This window comes from Notolabrus celidotus, chromosome 4 (genome assembly GCF_009762535.1).
Source record: "Notolabrus celidotus isolate fNotCel1 chromosome 4, fNotCel1.pri, whole genome shotgun sequence".
NCBI lineage: Eukaryota > Metazoa > Chordata > Actinopteri > Labriformes > Labridae > Notolabrus > Notolabrus celidotus.
In genome coordinates, this window is record NC_048275.1 from 34,346,357 (window position 1) to 34,366,260 (window position 19,904).

General features: G+C 40.9%; 1 protein-coding gene across 1 annotated transcript; it reads left to right on the top strand.

The window, feature by feature from the left end:
- The first annotated feature begins 1,066 nt into the window (after positions 1 to 1,066).
- Positions 1,067 to 16,379, top strand: lrrc73 (leucine rich repeat containing 73). The gene is made up of 7 exons (XM_034682511.1): positions 1,067 to 1,384; positions 4,659 to 4,959; positions 5,076 to 5,236; positions 9,707 to 9,829; positions 11,333 to 11,433; positions 12,125 to 12,362; positions 15,973 to 16,379. Exons 2-7 carry the CDS (start codon positions 4,688 to 4,690, stop codon positions 16,041 to 16,043), a joined length of 966 nt encoding a protein of 321 aa, XP_034538402.1. The 5' UTR covers positions 1,067 to 1,384; positions 4,659 to 4,687; the 3' UTR covers positions 16,044 to 16,379.
- The last annotated feature ends 3,525 nt before the right edge of the window (positions 16,380 to 19,904 follow it).

Consider the following 19,904-nt stretch of genomic DNA (forward strand, 5'->3'; position numbering starts at 1 on the left):
GTTGATAAAATGTGATTTCAAACCATTACAAATGAAATAAAACCACAGTGAAAGCTTTTTTATTTGAAGATATGTTAAGATGAAAAATGAAACTATACTTGATAGTCTTTCTCAGAAAAAAATTGCTATAATAAATTTAAGAATGTTAAATTAATCTGTATCCCCATGTCTTCATTTTATATTCACAACTTACATGAGAAATTACTGTCAAGATGCTCTTGTTATTATAAAACTAAAAAAAAAGTTTCTTGAGTGTTATGGGGGCTGTAAGAGTTTTTATATATCACAAGACTATTTTTGTTATCAGTGTCATTTCTTTAAATATTACTCTATAGTCCCCCTAAAACATTTAAAGAAATTACATACAGATATTGCTTTATAAATGTGGTGGGATTGGTGGTGCATTTTTACAGATCCATGAAAAAAAGAAGAGGAGCAGCAGCTTCTACAATCTGACACTGCACATGGCATTTTTAATTTAATACTTATTTATTCACATTAGTACTTTGTCTATGGAAGTTATGAAAGCTTAATAATATCCATAGGTTATAATTATAAATTAATTTATCTAATAATGTATCATTCATTTAAATATATATTTGTTCAATGTAAGTGATTTTATTTATTCATTTTCTTCTACATTTTATACTTGGATGAATTAAACACATTTAAATGTTGATTTAATTGTTCTTATTGAGGTTTGGCCTCATTTAACATTATGACTGCTCACAACTTAAATAGAGGCCTAAAGCTAGGCTATGTGTAAATTATGATAGATATCTTGTCATTAATGATCTAACTTATAATTACAAACCCCATTTTCAGCCTTTTGTATTCTATGTTTTTATTTATTTATTTAGTTTAAATGTAATATAATGATTCATAAAAAACAGAATAATCCCCGTTCTTGAACACGCAGCCCTTATTTGTTTATTGTTAATACAAATATTTGTTATATTCTAAAATAAATAGAGTCCATGGTCACAGTCACACCCCTCAGTGACGTACGGCCCGTCCCCCCTTTGGTCCCATGAAAAAATCTCTGAGTGAGCCCTCTGTCCTCTCCTCTCCTCTCTGGTTCTCATAGTAACTGTCACCTGCAGAAACACACCGGGACTCACCGAGCAGCACCGACCGCAACACCGACTCCGCTGCCTGGCACCCGTGCACCACCCTCCCGGTCCCCCTCTCTGCGGTCCCGCTCTCTGCAGCTGATCAAACCCGATCCATCGAGTCCGGGATCGATCGACCCTGATGTCCGCCGCGGTTGATCACAAGCAGCGCGTGGCCTGCGGCGGGATCAAAGGCACCGGAGCAGCTAATGATGACATCACCGTGTGAAAGTGCCGACCCTCCCCGCGTGAGCTGATCCATCTTCTATCAGGTTCATTAAGACTCTTATAAAAACACATTTATGAGCCTACAGCTGTTGATAAACCTGATCCATCCCTGCTCCTGCTCACACATAATTCAGATTAATCGATTACTGATTAGCACAGGTGTATGTGTTGGCATGGAACATATTGATTAATCAACACAAACTGATTAGTCGACCCTTATATCGAGATCAGAACCTATTGGTAACAAATCAATCACTGATTAGCTTCATCATGTCTGGATGAGTACATGGAGCCAACTCTAATGATCACAGAGAGAAACCTGAGCAACAATTAAACAATGTTATTGTTAGTGCAGTGGTTAATAAACAACACAGATAGGTCTAATTTATTTATTCAGTCATTCATTTATTTATTTATTCATTCATTCATTCATTTATTTATTCATTCATTCATTCATTCATTTATTTATTTATTTATTCATTTGTTTATTTACTCATTGCTTTGTTTATTTATTTATTTGACTTTTATTCCCCTGTATGGCTATCCATCCTGAAACAGATATTGGTGACAGTAAATCTGTTTACAGACTGATTGGACTTGAAATGGTGAAACTACGGGAGCCCTAAGATGACATACATCTGTACCACCTATGTATTCTGTTTTCTCCATATAAAACATGATCGTAGTCTCAGTGACATCACCCATTGATTTCTGAAAAATGAGTTTTGAATCAAATGATGATGATGATCATCATATTACAAATCCATCTAATCAGCCGTGCTCCTAATTAAACAAATGTATGCAGCTGAATATCTCTAAGCTTTTACAATATATTAACAACTGTGTTGTAGTATAAATTCAACCATCTGCACAGAGGGAACAAAAACATAAAAGAGCTACATACAGAAAACGTTCTTTTTTCTAAATGTGTTTAATTTTTCTGTGAAATTTATCGATGTAACACCGGTGTTAATGGGATTCTTTGGCTTGTGCAGACAATCCCCGGCCGGGCGGGTGCCTTTCTGTGTGGAGTTTGCATGTTCTCCCCGTGCATGCATGGGTTCTCACCGGGTTCTCAGGCTTCCTCCCACAGTCCAAAAACATGCTCACCAGGTTAATTGGTCGCTCTAAATTGCCCGTAGGTGTGAGTGTGTGCGTGAATGGTTGTCTGTCTCTCTGTGTTAGCCCTGTGATGGGTTGGCAACCTGTCCAGGGTGTACCCTGCCTTCCGCCCGAAGCCAGCTGGGATAGGCTCCAGCCCTCCGTGACCCCTAATGGGATAAGCGGTCAAGATAATGGATGGATGGATGGATGGCTTGTGCAGACAGCCCCAAGTGGACGCTGGATGAACTGCAGTTTGTCGCTTGGTTTTCCAGTGATAACTAGTTTATTGTAGTTTAGACCTTGACTTCACATCAGGTGATCATATCTGGTATTACAAATGTTGCAGTTGCACAAAACAAACAGAATTAAGGATTAACTCGTCTTATTTATGTAGGAAATGGAAACACGGCATCTTGTGATCAGGCCTGTCACAGTGACCAGCTTGAGCCTGGTTCATACTTCAGCGGTCACTGTAGCTTCATGATAGTGGCCTGCGCTAATGTGAGCACTACATAATTGGGTATTGAAGTCTGGGTCATTTCACAAAACCCTGTCTAAATGCTCGTTCGCTGTGCGATTGCTATGCCAGTCATATCGCAAGTTTTTGGTCCCTGTACGTTCTCTGCTTGTTTGTGCATAGGGAACTAAAGCCACTGAATCCAAGCGTATTGTGTTGGAGTTGGAGCTGATAAATATTGAGCAGCAGTCGATCATATTGCATTTATTGTAAAGAAGAAAAGAGAGGAGATGTCAGAGGAGGTGGAATGCTGCTGTGTGGCGTGTAGGCAGAGGACGATGGGGGCAATACCGGAAATGTTGTAAATGTGGAAATACATACACCCAGCAGAAAAATCGTAGGGTTTGCTGTCTGCACTGGTTCGAAACATAGTTTTTTTTCTGAGGAGGTGCACGTCAGGCTAAGCAAGGGCTATGAAAGCCTGCGAGCCTGTGTATGCTACTCTGTAGATTCAACGAAGAAGAATAAGTCGGGCTTTATTGTTTTGTTTCCTAAATCAGAAGAACATTTTCATTATTACGCACAGCCAGCAAACATGCTCCATTACATCGAGATAACGAGGTAATTAAGTTGAGACGGAAAGAACAAAATGACTCGTTATTAATTTTAAAAAAATGAGTGGACCAAATGTGTGGATTGATTTCAGCTCAGGGCTTCCGTACAAACAGCTGATCTAACAGTAAATACATTGGAAAGTTTACCAACTGCATTTTACATGTTAGTTTGATCTCTACAAAAACTGAACCTTAAAACCATACTTCTGTAGTTCTAGGGGGATTAACGTCCATTGAGTAATAACTGGTGGATGACAGCCACTCTCACTGACGTCTTCAGTCTTGGTGTCCCCATGATGTTCTCAGAGACCCAGTGTGGATGTGACTCAAAGAGGAAGGATGGATGAATCCACTGAATTTTCATCTAGTGCTTCACTTTTTTTGTATAAGACTCAAATAACGGACCTATTCTTCCACAAACCTCTAAGATCTCTATCATGTTTGTAAAGTGTCAGGTGAAGCAACCAGGACGAATGAGGGGAGGGACTTAGTGAGGATTATTGAAGATGACGTCCACTGATAATCTGATTATCTGATATTTCACCAGACAGATGCTCTTAGTCTTCAGGAGGTAACAGACCCACAACTGAACGTACACAGCTTTGAGTTTTGCATAATTAGAGGCACAGTTGACTTGACAGGTGGGCACACTGTAGCTGTTAGCAAAGAAGTCAAATGCCGCCTCAACTCCACCTCTTTGCCTCTTGCTAGGTTGACCGAAAGTAGGTTTAGTCAACATCTCCAATATGGCTACCACCAAAGATAGGCTTCAGAAACAAATGGTTGATGTCACACAGACCACATCCATGTTCCATTCCTGCCTCTCTCTTCCCAGTTTCCCCTTCTATCTACTGTCCAGTCCTCCAAAATAAAGACATAACATCCTAAAAATAAAAACTCAGATAAGAATAAGTTGTTGAAGAAAAGCTTTATTTTTTAAATTTCTAACACATAATGGTGTTTTGATTTATTCTGAGAGTTTGTGATCAGAAGCTAAAGCTGGTGTAAAGAGTCTGAACAGGAGGAGATGTCAGGAGAGCTGAGGGTTTATCACCTGAAACCATCAAGAGTGTTCAGTTACATGCTGTCTTGATTTCTTATTCAGTGTCTAACAGTTTGTGTTTTCCCTCCTCATGTCCCCAGTTGTTCCAGTGCTCCCAGTCCTGTCCAGGATGCTGCCGGCCTCCATCCAGATCACGGGGGAGCTGCTGTCAGCGGCTGAGGTTCAGGATATCTGTGAGAGTCTGAAGGAGGACAGCGTTCGGCTGCTGTCCGTCCGCGGCTGCCAGCTGTCTGACCGTGACTTTGGTCGTGTCTGCCGGAGTGTCGCAGAGTCACATTCCATCGCTCAGCTCAACCTCAACCTGGGCGTCGTCTCCAGCATCAACCGGACACGACACCTGGCAGACGCCCTCAAGACCAACCGGTCCCTGCAGACCCTCTTGTAAGAACACACAACTATTTATTTTAATACATCTAGAACACTGAACTCTTCTCTGAATACAAACACGTGTTAGTCATGAAGGGATCAGTTTGAAAACATTGTCCCTCTCTCTCAAGTCTGCATGGCAGCCCGCTGTTGGACGCCGGCCTGGTGACCTTGAACTCGGCCCTGTCGACCCACCCAACGCTGATCTGTCTGGATCTGGGGGACTGCATGCTTGGAGATGAGGCGCTGGCTCTGATCTGTGGGATGCTGCCTCCAGACGGAGCGAAGTCAGGTACACCTCAGGTTTTCAGACATGCTCTTTACGACAACATCATGGACCCCACAGAGTACCACTAAAATCCCCTCCTTGGACACTAGCACCCAGCTAGTTCTACCAGTGGTCCTTAATGTAACCAGATTAAAGGTGACATATCATGCAAAATTGACTTTTTAATGGTTCTTTACCTGAAATATGTGTCCCTGGCATGTCTACAAACCCCCCGAGAATGAAAAAAATCCATTCTGCCCCTGTTTTGATTTCTACACCTTTCTGTAAATGTGTGTGAAACGAGCCGTTTCAGACTTCCGTGTTTTTGTTACGTAACAACAATATCCGGTCTGTCACGGAGTCAGAGCTCGGAGCTTGTTCAGCCCATAGACTGTATAAAATAATACTGAATCCCCCCTCCGTTTTTCATTCCCTGCACACACGTGTGCTAACAAGGAGCTTAGGAGGGAGGCATGCTAGTTGTAGGCTGTCTTAATAAACTCAAAGGTCGGTTTTACTCCCCACGTCTGCAGATTTGAAGATCTAGTGGATGATTTTTATTTATCATGGATAAGTGCTAGCGCTAGTTAGCATAGCTACATAGCTACATGTCGTAGCTGTAGCTGTGTACCAAGACACACGTCAACATACTGACAAATAAAACAACAAGAAACACTAAATCTGTGACCAATCCTTCAGAAAAGGTCCCGCTGCCTTTCTGGCAGAGGTCGGTTTTACTCCCCACGTCTGCAGATTTGAAGATCTAGTGGATGATTTTTATTTATCATGGATAAGTGCTAGCGCTAGTTAGCATAGCTACATAGCTACATGTCGTAGCTGTAGCTGTGTACCAAGACACACGTCAACATACTGACAAATAAAACAACAAGAAACACTAAATCTGTGACCAATCCTTCAGAAAAGGTCCCGCTGCCTTTCTGGCAGAGGTCGGTTTTACTCCCCACGTCTGCAGATTTGAAGATCTAGTGGATGATTTTTATTTGTCATGGATAAGTGCTAGCGCTAGTTAGCATAGCCACATAGCTACATGTTCATAGCTGTAGCTGTAGCTGTAGCTGTGTACCAAGACACACGTCTACATACTGATAAATAAAACAACAAGAAACACTAAATCTATGACCAATCGTTCAGAAAGGTCCTGCTACAGGCGCCTCTCCGTCAGGATCAGATTCAGAGGGTTGAAGTAACGCGATCTCTGAGCAGCCGTGTATATTCAGCCAACATGTAAACATTAGATCAACGTGCTGGAGAGCCGAGGCACATCCACTTCCGGAGGGGGCCTGGTCAGAGGGAAAACAGAGTGTTCTGAAGAGGACTGAAGAAGAGGGGTTTTCAGGCATGCCAAAATCTGATTTCAAAGTGTTTTTTTGAGCATAAACTTTAAAGACATGTTTTGGGGACCTCTTAGACCAATATATATTGATGAAAAAAGTGTGATATTTCACCTTTTAAAACCTGTCAGGTACTAACAAAAACTTAGCAGCAGTCACCTTAGACATCCTCATAACCACTGCAGCACCACACAACCAGAGAGCAACCTGCAAGCAACAACCTATAAAACACAAGACTCCCACAACCAACCCAGACCTCCTTCTCACAAAACTCTTACAGCCCCCATAACACTCAAGAAACTTGTACTAGCTGAGCAACACCTGCATAAACAGCTTTAAGAGAATCCTGATGTTCCTTAGGTTTTCTTATCTGAGCTTTGTGCAAATATTTAAACAAAATCTTTGAACACTAAAGAACTTACTCGTTTAAGTACTGACATGCCAGTGCAACAGTTTCTAAATATATGTTTCAAAGAGAACACTTGTTCACAGAAACAACAACCTGTCCTTCACCTGAGTATTAAGATGTTCCCTCGTTTTCCAGCAGCAGCTTTGAGAACAAAGACAAATCACATTTACTCTGAGACGGAATAATGAGAGGGATCAGCCTCAGATTTCAGATCAGACTTTTCATTTCACTTTGTCTGATGTGTGTTTTTATCGACTCCTCACAGCACTATCATTCCGTTTGTTGTTCCCTCCCAGCTTCGTTACCTCCGAATGAGATCTACTAAAGTTTCTCTTACATTTTGAGTCCAGTGTCTTGTTGTTATTAGACTTTAAATTGGGCCTTCCTGGCTTCTCTCTCCTTTTTTACCTTTGTTACGTCTGTGTCTGTTACACCACAGACTGTAAGAAAACATGGACAGTACAACAGCTCCCACACTGGTTTCTGTCGTAATAGTCCTTATCATGCTGTTGTATGTCTGAGAGTTCACTTTTTGTAAAAAGTTAAGATATTGTTAGTTATTTATTGTTAAAAAGCGTGGATGTGACATTATGATTGACAGCTCTTTTATTGAATAAGGGGTTCCTGCAGCGTTCTTTATCGGGTAAGCAGAGCAGAGGAAGACAAAACACAACCAACACTAACACTAGAGTCACTGACCTTTGTATAACGGTGATTTTCTGCTTCAAATCAACACAAGGATCTGTACCAACTTGAGCATATGTGATGTTTTATCTCAAAGTTGAATCTGAGTTTTGATCAGCAGACTCGGTTCATCACCAGCCGGATCATGTCTGTGCATACCTTGGCTTCAAATTACGGCACAAGTCCAATACGTCTGCTCCCATCGAGACAGCTTTTTGGCTTCATGTTGATAGAGAGGCACCGTCCATGTTTGCAAACAGTGGATGGTGAACAGAAGCCTTGCCATCTTATGTCCTTTTATGGGCATTGGAATCAGAATCAGAAATACTTAATTTATCCCGGGGGGAAATTCAGTCATTAAAGTTATGTTATGTGCTAAATAGGAAAAACTGGCGTAAGTTTTGGATTCAGAAGGACATGGCACTCATCAGTTTAAGACCACCAGGGTTCCCACGCGTCCTGGAAAACCTGGAAAACCTGGGAAACAGTTGACCAGTTTTCCAGTACTGGAAAACACCTGGGTAATGGGAGAAAAAGTCAAATGTCCTGGAAAATCACTTGTTGTCCTGTAAAATTATTCCAACATGACTTAACCACGATAAAGCCGGTATATTTTGAGTTTGAGTTGAGAAACATTTGTGGCCATCTTTGTCATTCTGTTCTCCTCTGATGATTATTATTATTATTATTTATTTATTTCAGTAAGGTAGCTTCCAGATTCCTTTGCTGGCTCTTTTTTTTTTTTTTTTTACTTAGCTAATTATATATTTTTTGAGAAAAGAGAAAGCTGAGATGAGAATTGCCCATCATTTAAGTACTGTACATCTGTGGTTGCATTATTCTATAACCAATTTGCCATAATTTTTAAGCATGTAAGAGATGATTTCATGGATAGCCATAGACTGCATGTCTTTCAATGTAGACTTCCACTGAGAGGAACATATTAGACTATTTAGGAACTAAATTAGGAACTAAATTTAGACTGTCATACCAGCTTGATCATCAACGAAAATGTCCTGGAAATGTCCTGGAAAATGATCTCTGGAAAAGAGTGGGAACCCTGACCACAGATGTGAACAATTAACAGGGTTGTGAATCTGCCTCAAACTTGTCTCAGGAACTTTCTTAATTACACATTTAAGAACAGAAACTTCAGAAGAGATCAGTGAATGAGGCTCTCTATGTATAAATTGAGAAGATGCTCACCCTCTCACAGCACATTAACCACCTGGTACCATCCAAGCATCAGCCGGGATCACCTTAGTAACCTAACAACACTACAGGGTGCCCACGGGGAGGAGTGAATTAGCCACCTGCCACTCAGCACAGTTATATAGCAGTACACCTGTCACGTCCAGTAACCTGTCTGACACACGTGTCCTCCTCAGAGGATGAGCAAAGTGTTCTAAAAGATAACTGAAGACTAGAAAGAACGGTTTCACAGTCATCCTTATTAATGAGACTGTAACTGAGCTGCAGATGAAACGTCTGCAGTCAGAGGAAACTGGACAGATATTCAATAGAGGACATTTAGCCTCATGGGACTCTGTTATTTCAGGCTCAGACAACCTGAATTCATCAGCTCAGATGTCCACATACTGCCACCTCACGCTGATGGAGGGGATTTAACTCCTTATTTTAAATAATCAAGAGAGGAAAGTGTCTGTGCAAGCAAATAATGAACAATACGGCTTTAATATCAGAAAAAATCACTGAGTCTAAACCACTGATATATTTCAAGATGATACAAGTTTATGGGAAGATTCTCAGTAGTCAATTTGAAGTTTCCATCTGTACTAATTAATATATCATAAATGCAAGTACCAGGTGTTCAAAAAGCTCAAATTCAGAAGCTATATATATATAAGTACATCATACCCCTCACATTTAAAGATCACATTTAAAGCCCACCATCCGCCACACTCTTGTTCCTGGACAGAGGTGTTGGGATTTAAAAGTACAGATCAAACATGGAGTCTAAGTTTGTCCCATTAAAAGTCACAGTAAGTCTTTAAAGAGTGTCCTTATTGTGTTTGTGACTGTGTGCAGGTCTGAAGGAGCTCACTCTGAGTGCTAACCCAGGAATCAGTTCCAAAGGCTGGGCCCGACTCGCTATCGCTGTGGCTCATAGCTCACAGCTCCGGGTGCTCAACCTGGACTACAACCCACTGGGTAACAGCATCTCTTAACTATTACTGCATGGTGCATGTTTATTAAAGACTGATCATACAATGCAGATACACTGTTATAGTTTAGAGATAAGACCTGTCTTTATTGAGGTGTAGGTTCAGACATGTTGGGAGTGAGGGGTAATGTTAAGTGAATAGATGGTTATGTAAACCAGAATCCCGTCAGGGTGAGCAAGAACTCGAGGTGATGCAGGTTCACGTTACACTAACCTGTTTATTACCGGCCTACCAAATAAAGATATGAACAGGTTACATGAATTATTGATTTAAAGATGATTTTATATCTGATTTGTCTAACCAGCTACAAAAAAAGCAGACCTTGATTCCACATTTGTTCAGTCTCCATCACTGTGAGACGAATTAAAAAACTGAACATTTACTTATATGTTAAAATTCACATTAAAGTGAAAATTTTCAGTGAAGGTAACCTTAGATAAAGTGAAGGACTTCTGCGGGAATATTTATGGTGACATTTCTGTCCTCATTCAGCTCTCCTTCTTCTAAGAGCTTTGACGTTGACTCACCTTTTAACATAAATTAAGCAAATGTCACAACCTTGAATTTTGTTGCCGTTATCACTACTCTTTATGTGTTAAATACTTGATTCTGATTGGTTAAAACTCTATTACAAAGGTAATCAAATAAAAACAAACGCAGAAAGTAGTCCAAAACATTTACAAAGTTTATGATTTCACCTCTTTCTGTTGACAATGTGGCAAAAACGACACAGAGATTATTTTTAGCATCACTCTTAATTCATTTGGAGAGCACACATCTTTAGATTAGTTAATGACTACAGTCAGCAGCATAGAACAGAAATTGAAAACAGCTCAGAAACTGGTGTGGGATGTTATTAAGGCACTATGAGCTGAGAGAAAGGGACTTCCACCAAATTAAAGAAAACTACATACTGTAACAGGGTATGAGCTTTAGCAGAGCTACAGGACTGGTTGAGAGAAAAGAAAATTCCAACAGAAAAATTATTTTGTACATCCGTTAAAAATGCCAGCAGAAAAACGCTAATGCTTGACTTTACTGTGAGTGAAAAGGTTCAGTTTAATGTTAATTTGACCCTCATGTAGGCTCATAAGGGTACCATCTCTCTGGAGGCCCAATCAAATGTCAAAACTGAAGGGCTATTTTTTAACTGTGTAATAAAAATTATTTAAAAATCAATGAAATCATCCATAGATCAAGACTTAGTGTCATCTTGTCTGTATATTTACTTGGTAGCTGGATACTGAGTGGGATAATGCACATGATGCAGGTGATGATGCAAAATAGACTCCAGACAGGGTCGACAAAATGTGTAGCATGTCATTTCAGAGTGCCGGTAATCTGGATTGTGTAATCCTTTAGACTGTGTTTCTGGAAAATTATGTAATAGAAATAAATGAATAAATTAAATAAAACCTGTTACCGGACGCTGGATGGTTAAAATTCAGATTATGCCTTCTGAACAAGCGGGCTCTGATTCTTCTTCCAGGTGATCAGATTGCTGGGATGCTGGCAGTTGCTGTGGCGTCCAGCAGAACCCTAGAGGTGCTGGATCTGGAAGGAACTGGACTGAGCAACCAGTCCGCACAGGTGGACCAATCACACTGCACACTCTTCTTCCTCTCTCCTTCTCTTCCATTTAATTTCTTCTTCTCCTTCTATTGTATCAGCGGTGTCAGTGTGATGCTCTCAGGCTTCAGTCATTTGCTGTGTGTCCAGTAGAGGGAGACATTGATCTGAAAATCCTACAGCACAGACCAAACACGCTTCAGACTCTCTGTCTCTGATCCTGGTTTATTAATACATTGATGTTATGAAGGAATCCACACTCCTACAGACACTGACACTGATTTAGGAATATTTCACAGCAGACGCATTAAAAACAAGTCTGGTATCTCAAAACTGTCAACCAAAGAGCTCCTTTTGTAGTTTGTGTTAAGTGTGGTTCCCTGTTTGAAACACCTGCACCTGATGTACTCAGTTTAGTCCTGTATGTGACATCAGCCCAAGTTCCTGACCAATCAAAGCCCTCACAGAAGACAAAATAAAAAATATTTACAGCCAGGGCCGTAACCGACCTCTCCTTTGTGCAGTGTGAGCGAGTGGAGATGTGTCATCCATCTTTAAATTCAGCCATTAAACTGCAGCAGGTCTAATGATAGTAGTGAGGTAGCTTTGTACCACAGTGCCATGGTACATCGCAGCTGATCGAGGCCCCTTTCCGGCTGTCTCACACATGTTACTTCTTTTTGTATCAATAAAGTGTTGTGTGATGTTTCAGGTGTTCCTGGACATGGTGGAGAACTACCCGACCAGTCTGCGGGTTCTGGTCCTGGCAGAGAACGAGATCAGTCCGGAGCTGCAGCAGCAGATCTGTGACCTGCTCTCTGAAGGAGAGGACGATGACGACAGAGCGTCCCTTCACTCTGGTCCCGCCAGCAGCGCCCTGATGCCCATCAGAGACAAGTACCAGCAAATCAGAGACAAATACCAGCCCCCCGCCTGGCTTCAACACAGCAGTAAGGGCTGATTACTCCCCTGTCTTCACCTATAGACTGACCAACCTCTCCCTCTGTACTGTTAGCTCAGAGACAGCAGGATTGGTTTAGACCGCACAAACCAGTAGGCCCACAGAACCAGCACTGCAGGAGGGAACCACATTTACTTTTCAGTGTATAATACTGGTTTAACACAGAGGCTCCACTGGAACAGGAGCTAATACTGGTTCTTATGGCCCATAGTACCTCACTGGTTCTGTTGGTGTTGTTCACCACACTGGCTCTACTGGTTTATAAAACATACTGATGCTGTTTATCATTGGTTCCACTGGTAAGGCTCAACATACTGGATCAACATGTCTAGTTTAATCCTGGTGTCAGTGTTTGTCCCGGTTCAGCCCAGTATGACCCGGTCTGTCTCAGATAATCCACGTGTAGGCCGGGTTGTGTTTCACTTGGCTTAGTTACATCTGATTATGTGACAGCTGATCCGGTATGACCCATCGGCTCTGACCCAGTATGGTCCTGGTTTTCTGGTTGTAGATGTCCCCAGTGATGGTAGGATGTTGTGTGCTCTGTATACTAGAGGTCTAAATGTGAATCTGGTTTAACTGTTTTATCTAATCCCAGTGCGTAAAGAATATAATCTGTAATCCAATACCTGTGAGTCAGTAATTGATGATGCACTTCTTCTGTGGTTGCTCTGTGATCCCATGCACCTGATTGGGCTGAAGTTCTGAACCGGTACCGGTCCTGGTCCAGAGCAGGAAACAGAACTTAGGATAGTGTCCTTTCTGCTCGGTTGTGTTCAGGGCAAGACTCTGAATTTGTTGGTACATGTGAAGGATGTGGCCCTAATCTCAGTCTCTGTTATCTACCTGTCATCATATCAGTGTGCAGGAAGCAGTCAGGTTCATATGATGGTGGGATGAGGGATTAAAAACACAAAAACTGTAGGTCACGACAGAGAAATGTACAGAACTAAAGATGGTGCATAAAGTTAACCCTAAACGAAACCTGTGTGGGACATGTCGGAGTTTGAGGACTGATGAATGGAGAAGTGACGAGGCAGAAAACCTGATTCACATGTTCCTGTTCACCTTTTTTACCTCACCACATGCAGAGGAGTTCAGTTTGATGTCAGCAATAACAGCTTTGATGTGTCACCAAACCATGAATCCAAGTCGAGTCCAAGTCACCAGAAAAGAATAGTAAAGTCTGAGTCAAGTCCCGACTACCTGAGGATTCATACAGAGGAGTGCTGTTAGACTCCTCATACTGACTGTTTGAACCTGGACTGACTGTGTGGGACTTTTAATTTATTAAACATTTATTAACATCAGATTGTGACTGATCCTGTCGACATGTCTGTAGATTTAAATGGTAAATGAAGTGACAGCACTGTGCATTAATGCGCACTGTGCCGGTCACTTCAGAGACTAACATTAGCTAGCAGCACTAACCGTGACGTTACCAACAATCAAGTAACGTTAGCGTTCTGGACAGATGTCTGTTAAAGTTTGAGCTAGCTCCCGTCTTCCTCTCGGTGGTTCTTTTACATATTGAACTAGTTGCTCTGCTGCTGTTAAGTCTTTATTAGTTACACACACAGTTTGTTTCATGTTTTTAAGCACCCTGGCAGTGACTGTTGCTGGACAGGATGGTTTTTGGACACGCCTACCAGCCCTCTCTCTAAACTGTTAGGGCGTCACAAAAACACAAACAAAAACAATAGAACATTCTTGATCAGCAAATCAGGCAGAGTCTTCCTCTATATTCTAAGTCTGAATGCAATCAATGCTTTCGTCTGAGTCCAAGTCTGAGTCATCAGTGCTGGAGTCAATAATCTGGAAAGTTAAGACTCAATTTAATTTGGACTGGAGTCTAACTCGAGTCTGAGTCCTGGACTGAGTACTTCACTGCTGCTAAGTTAGCCCTTTTCAAGAAGACTGTTTTCACTGAAGTGATATAATCACTTTAAATCAATATAAAGATTGCCAAATTGATATCTGGGTTAGGGTTATTGAGTGTTTAAATAAGTAACTGAGTAATAAGTGTGATAATGTATAATAAGCTGTACTCCTTTTGGAGAACATTGATGAACAAAGCATCAGAAAAAGTGACGTGTTAGCAGGTAATACGTCAGCTATCGCACTTCTCCTGCTAGCATTGTGAGTTAACATAGCACCAAGTCTGTGTCACTGTCAGCACGTCCGTCATGATACCTGTACTTCATTCATTATATGTTAAGGATTATTTATTGTGACCTTTAATATAAAGTTATTGATAAAGTGATGAAACCAGCAAGGTTGGTGAGAGTCCATTTGAACTGGTGTAGGGTTAGCTTGATAGCTAACGGTGCAGTAAATTACCACAGCTGTTTAAATGCTGTTTGAGTCCACTTGTTCAGATGTGTCAGAATCAGCTCTCTCTTTTAAGAGTTACACTTCCATTTTCTGACCAGACAACTTGCAATTGGTCACTGAAGTTCAACACTGTAGTACACTTTATAAAAAGTTGATTTTGTAAATAAAAATAGAGCGAGCACTGAAACTTTTTATTTATATAAATATAAATCTGAATCGTAAGTCAAATCTTTTCTGTTTCGGGTCGGTCCCTCAGTGGTAAAATGTTTCAAACTGTCTTCCTGCCTGAAGACTTTAATCGCATTATGCAGCATACAGTTTCTGTGTAACCATGTAGATCTTCCTATTACCATCCATATTCATCATCCTAGCTGTCTGTACAACATCATCAACTCATGGCAGCGTTGGTAGCTGTGAGGTACACACAGACCCATCGCCTGGTCCTGCCACCCCTCCCTCTGGTCAAAGTTATTTACATACTGTAACAGTGCACCACTGTGTCCTTTATTTACATGATTACGACCTAATGAGAGAGAAAAGCTGTAGGAGTGGCGTCACTAGACTGTTATGTTGTGTATCCCAGCATGCTTTGCACAGCGAAGGGCTCACTTTACTTCTTCAAGTGACATCTTCTGGGTAAAATACTGCAACACAATGAAAAACCTGTCTGTGCATCTTATGCTGGTATACTGGTCCCACTGGTTCATGGGATCCACTTTTTAGATGCATAAGGTGTTAAAAATGTCTTATACACCAAGATGTGCACTAAATAGCCGATGTATGAGAAATAAAGTAAATTAAGAAAATAGTGTCCAATCCAGTTTTAAGATTCATTTCCCTCAAAGACAAGATCAAAATGAGTAGATAGATGTATGTGATGATGCTGAGTCTGAAGCTACAGCTGAGCAGCTTTAGCATAAAGACAGTAAACAAGGACAGACAGCTAGTCTGCTTCTCCACAGGTTATCTACCTGCTGGCACCTCTGACACCGTTTCATCATTTGGTAGTTTCTCCATCAACACAAGGTCAAGTCTCCATCTAACCTCATTCATCAGATAAAGAAGTAGGTCGATCATTGACTGTGATGGGTTATTTGTGTGAAGGCTGATAATGAAAGCAGTGAGTGTTTGGTGACAGGAAATGAATCTCAGAACTGGTCGGTAGCTTTAGAAGTTGCAGAATGATTTGAAAACATTCAGACTTGGTGGTCTGCTGTGTGACGTCTGCTGCACAGCTCTAAACGTGTCGTTCTTTAACCCCACAGACTCCAGCCCCCAGATGGTCTTGCTGACATCAGGTCTAGGTGAGAGCTTATTGGCTGAGACTGAGATGTGACCCCTCCCACAATCACACCCACCTCCTTTCAAACTCTTTCACTTTCTTTTGAGTTGTCTGATTTGAATGTATCTGGTTTGTTTCTCTGCACTGCACTTCTCTTGGTTGTTCGATCACCTGATAGCTAGCAGCCAGTCACATGCTCTGCATGGTTTGATGTAGCACCTGTACATAGACCGGAGTGAGTGTCAGCACAAAACCTTAACACACTAAGTGACTTTTAGACAGGTGTTTGTCCAGCAGGTGTTTTGTGTGTTTCTGATGAATGTACGTTCTGACTATTTGTTCTGCTGCTGATGTCCTAATAATAAAACTGTTTACAGCTTTCTAAGAAAATACGACTCCCGTTCATTATTAGCTGACAGTCAGCGAACCGGTTCAGCTTAAGACATGAAGCACAATGAGTAGACTGAGCAGGATATTTATTTAAGTTTTTAACTCTTCACCTTTTGTGCATTCAATTTAAAATTCAAGTTCACAACATTTTAAATATCACTCATATTTTCACATTTGAAAGGGATTGCAGAGAGAAAGTCTGATTGTTTATCAGAAAAATAAATAAGAGTGTTTTACTGTATCTACAAAAATAATTTCAACATTGTGGGACTTACAGTTATCCAGCTTTTTCTTGAGCACGGCCAAGCGGCAACCTCCGGTCTTTAAATATGAAGTCCATGAGAAAGTGTTAAAAACTGCAGTTCATCGAGCGTCCACTTGAGGCTGGCTGCAGAAACACCGGAAACCACATACACACCTTTACAACAGAAATAAACATGTTTACAGCCTGGTTCAAAAAACTCTTTAGGCCTGAATAGCTCATTTCTCTCTCGGCACACACTGGGGTCAATTTTTTTATAACTCATTATTCTTGAAGACATAAACTTACGTGTTTTGCCCAAATAAAGACATGGCTGCCTTGATTAACAGGCGAGCATCCTATAGCTGATAGCAAAGCGGCTAAAGACCCACCTCTATACCTCACAGTAGCTCGACAGAAGTTAGGTTGAGTTCAGCATTTCCAATATGGCTCCTGCTGATGGCTTCAAAACAGCGCTTCAGAAGCAAATGGATGACGTTGTGGATACTACTTCCATTTATTAAACAGTCTATGGAAATTGCTGTAGAAGTGATTATTGGTGGAGCCTCCAGTGATATTAAGCAGAAGTTGAGATCAGATCATCTCTCTGATTGGCTGACCTCTGTGGCTCACCTCCAATAGAGGTTATTTTGAGGCACCTTCAATTTAACAAATACCACTTTTTTAGACAGATGTACCACTTCATTAACGGCTGCTTTCACACCTGGATCGTTTGCAGAAGTTTCTCTGAAACAGAGGTTGTTTCCTTGGCCTGAGTCATTTGGGATTTGACAAGCGAACACAGCGATCGCACTCTCGCCTACAACAGGTGGTCTCAGCTTGTGTCCAATCGAACCCAGCTGGAGCAGTTTGTCTGCAGTGAGAATGCTACCGACCCAGCACCTGGAACAAAGAGCAGCTTGGCCACATCCATGTTTTCCACAATCTATGGTTGCTTTAGAGCTCCTGTGAGGAACCTATTATGTTTGTGTCGATTTTAGCGCCCCATGTGGACAAAGCGAGACCTCTCATCTCTTTGCTGATCTTGAAACACTGAAGCTAACACTCAGAAATGTTCCTCTTATGAACCACCTCGACCTCTGAGGTCATGAGGTACTGGTCTGCTTTCAGTTCCTAGAGTCAGAACGAAACATGGTGAAGCAGCGTTTAGTCATTATGCACCACATATCTGGAACACACTCCCTGAAAGCTGTAGGTCTGCTCCAACTCTCACCTCTTTTAAATCAAAGACTAAGACTTTTTTATTTGCCACTGCCTTCCTATCTTAGATTATTTTAACCCACTTTAAATTAAAATTTTAATGTAATTTTTAATATATTTCTAATTTTCCTTTTCTTTTCTGTTTTATGTGTTATTTTATGCCTGTCTGAATGTCTCCAATGCTTTTAATGTTTTAATGTAAAGCACATTGAGTTGCCCTTGTGTATGAAATGCGCTATACAAATAAAGCTGCCTTGCCTTGCCTTGCCTCTGTTAAAAGATAAGATTAATTCGACCAGAGTGGAGTGGTCACAGGAAGACATAGATTTGTCCTAAATGGTAATGACCAAAAAAAAGGTTGCACTGCACTCTGTTAGAAAAGTAGAGACTGATTTTATTTCGGGGATTTTGATAAATCATGAATCTGAAATGATGATTAACATATTGAGACTCTGTGTGTTTCTATGACTGCAGCAGTAATCACAGTGTCACATTTGTCGAAACGTGTAGAGCAGTGATGCAGATCTTTAATGCTCCATCTTCCAGATGTCAGTCATATTTTTAGCCTGCAGGTGATTTGAGTCAGAATAGAAATGAGGAGGCAGCTTGATGATCAGATCCCCGTTGGTGCTGCTGGTAACTCCATCTCCTCCTTCCTGATAAAGCTGCAGGATCCTGACTATGGCTTCAGGTTATTCTGGGCTGTCTGACTTCCTGTAGTGATCCGGTGTCAGGTGGCGGACGGCGGGCCAGAGTTCGGTCATGGTTTGCCAGTTTGATGAGCATACTGTCGACCCCGAAGACGAGCTCGGAATGATGATGAAGAAACTGAAGCTCAGAGGGAAACTCTGCAGAGAAAGGTGAAGTAACACCGTTAATACATTCAGAACACAGAGTGACAATAACAAGGTCACTCAGGTATTAAGACTTTAAAACAAAGACACACAAATCTTTATTTAGACTTTTACAATGGAAAATCATGAGAGGAAGAAGTTTAAAGCTCCTGTGAGGAAATTTCTGTTTGTGTTGATTTTGGCACCCCCCTGTGGACAAAAAGTTACTTCACTTTAGTAGGTGAAGTCATCACTGTGAATTTCAATCTGTTTCATAACCAGCTGAAAAACTCCTCACAGGGGATTTAACTTTCTCAAAGACAAAATTGCATTAATTTCTTGTACTTCTGATTTCACTAAACTTGTTGGATATAATTTGCATGTTTAGATTTAAAATACAAAATGTTATCGACAAATAAATAATGGTACAATCTTCAAAATGAAGTTAAAGTTAGCTCCACCTTCACCCTCTGCAAGTCATGAACACATTCATACGTCATAATTGATAGTCCAATGATGTATGTTACACTGAAAGGGCATTTTTAAAGTAGTTGTACATTTTACTCTTTGCTTTTATAGTACTTTATATTCATAATAATTTTAGTCAATACATAAAAAAAACCAGGTTTCTAAGTCATAACAGGATTAATTCACAGTGTGCGATCACTTCTTTGACTTAAAGCCCCCTGTTGGAAGTTTTTAACTGGTTGTTAAACAGACAGAAATTCACTGAGGTCCCTCTTTTCAATCTACAAACAGGTCCATCAGCAACAACAACAACAACAATATCTGCATTGTAACTTTTAATGTCTGTATAATCGGTTGACTTCCGCGTTGTGTTGTTTTTAATTATGATGCTGTGACACCAGGGTTCTGCATCTCTGTTTTAATCTGTTTTAAAAGACACGCAGACCTCCATGTAAAGGCACAGCCCGCTACAGCATTACATCCCATGGACGTAATTAAGCATAACTTGTCGTCCTCTGTAAGTCTTTACATGATGTATGAATGAAATCAGAATACTTACAGATAGTGAAACACATAATAAAATCATAGGGTACAAAAGTATACACAAAGCAATGAAATACACAATAATCTGGATTACAATTATAACTCAAGCTAAACAATAGAAACCCACCTCTCCCACAGGGGTAACATACAGAGGGGAGAAGGGAGGGGGAAAACAAATGAACCACATAAGAAGAAATTCACAGGAAGGAGGGGCTGCAC

Coding starts and splice junctions, on each gene's coding strand:
- lrrc73 (XM_034682511.1), top strand. CDS start 4,688: ATGCTGCCGGCCTCCATCCAGATCACGGGGGAGCTGCTGTCAGCGGCT. Junction 4,960..5,075: donor CGGTCCCTGCAGACCCTCTT/GTAAGAACACAC, acceptor CTCTCTCTCAAG/TCTGCATGGCAGCCCGCTGT. Junction 11,434..12,124: donor TGAGCAACCAGTCCGCACAG/GTGGACCAATCA, acceptor GTGATGTTTCAG/GTGTTCCTGGACATGGTGGA.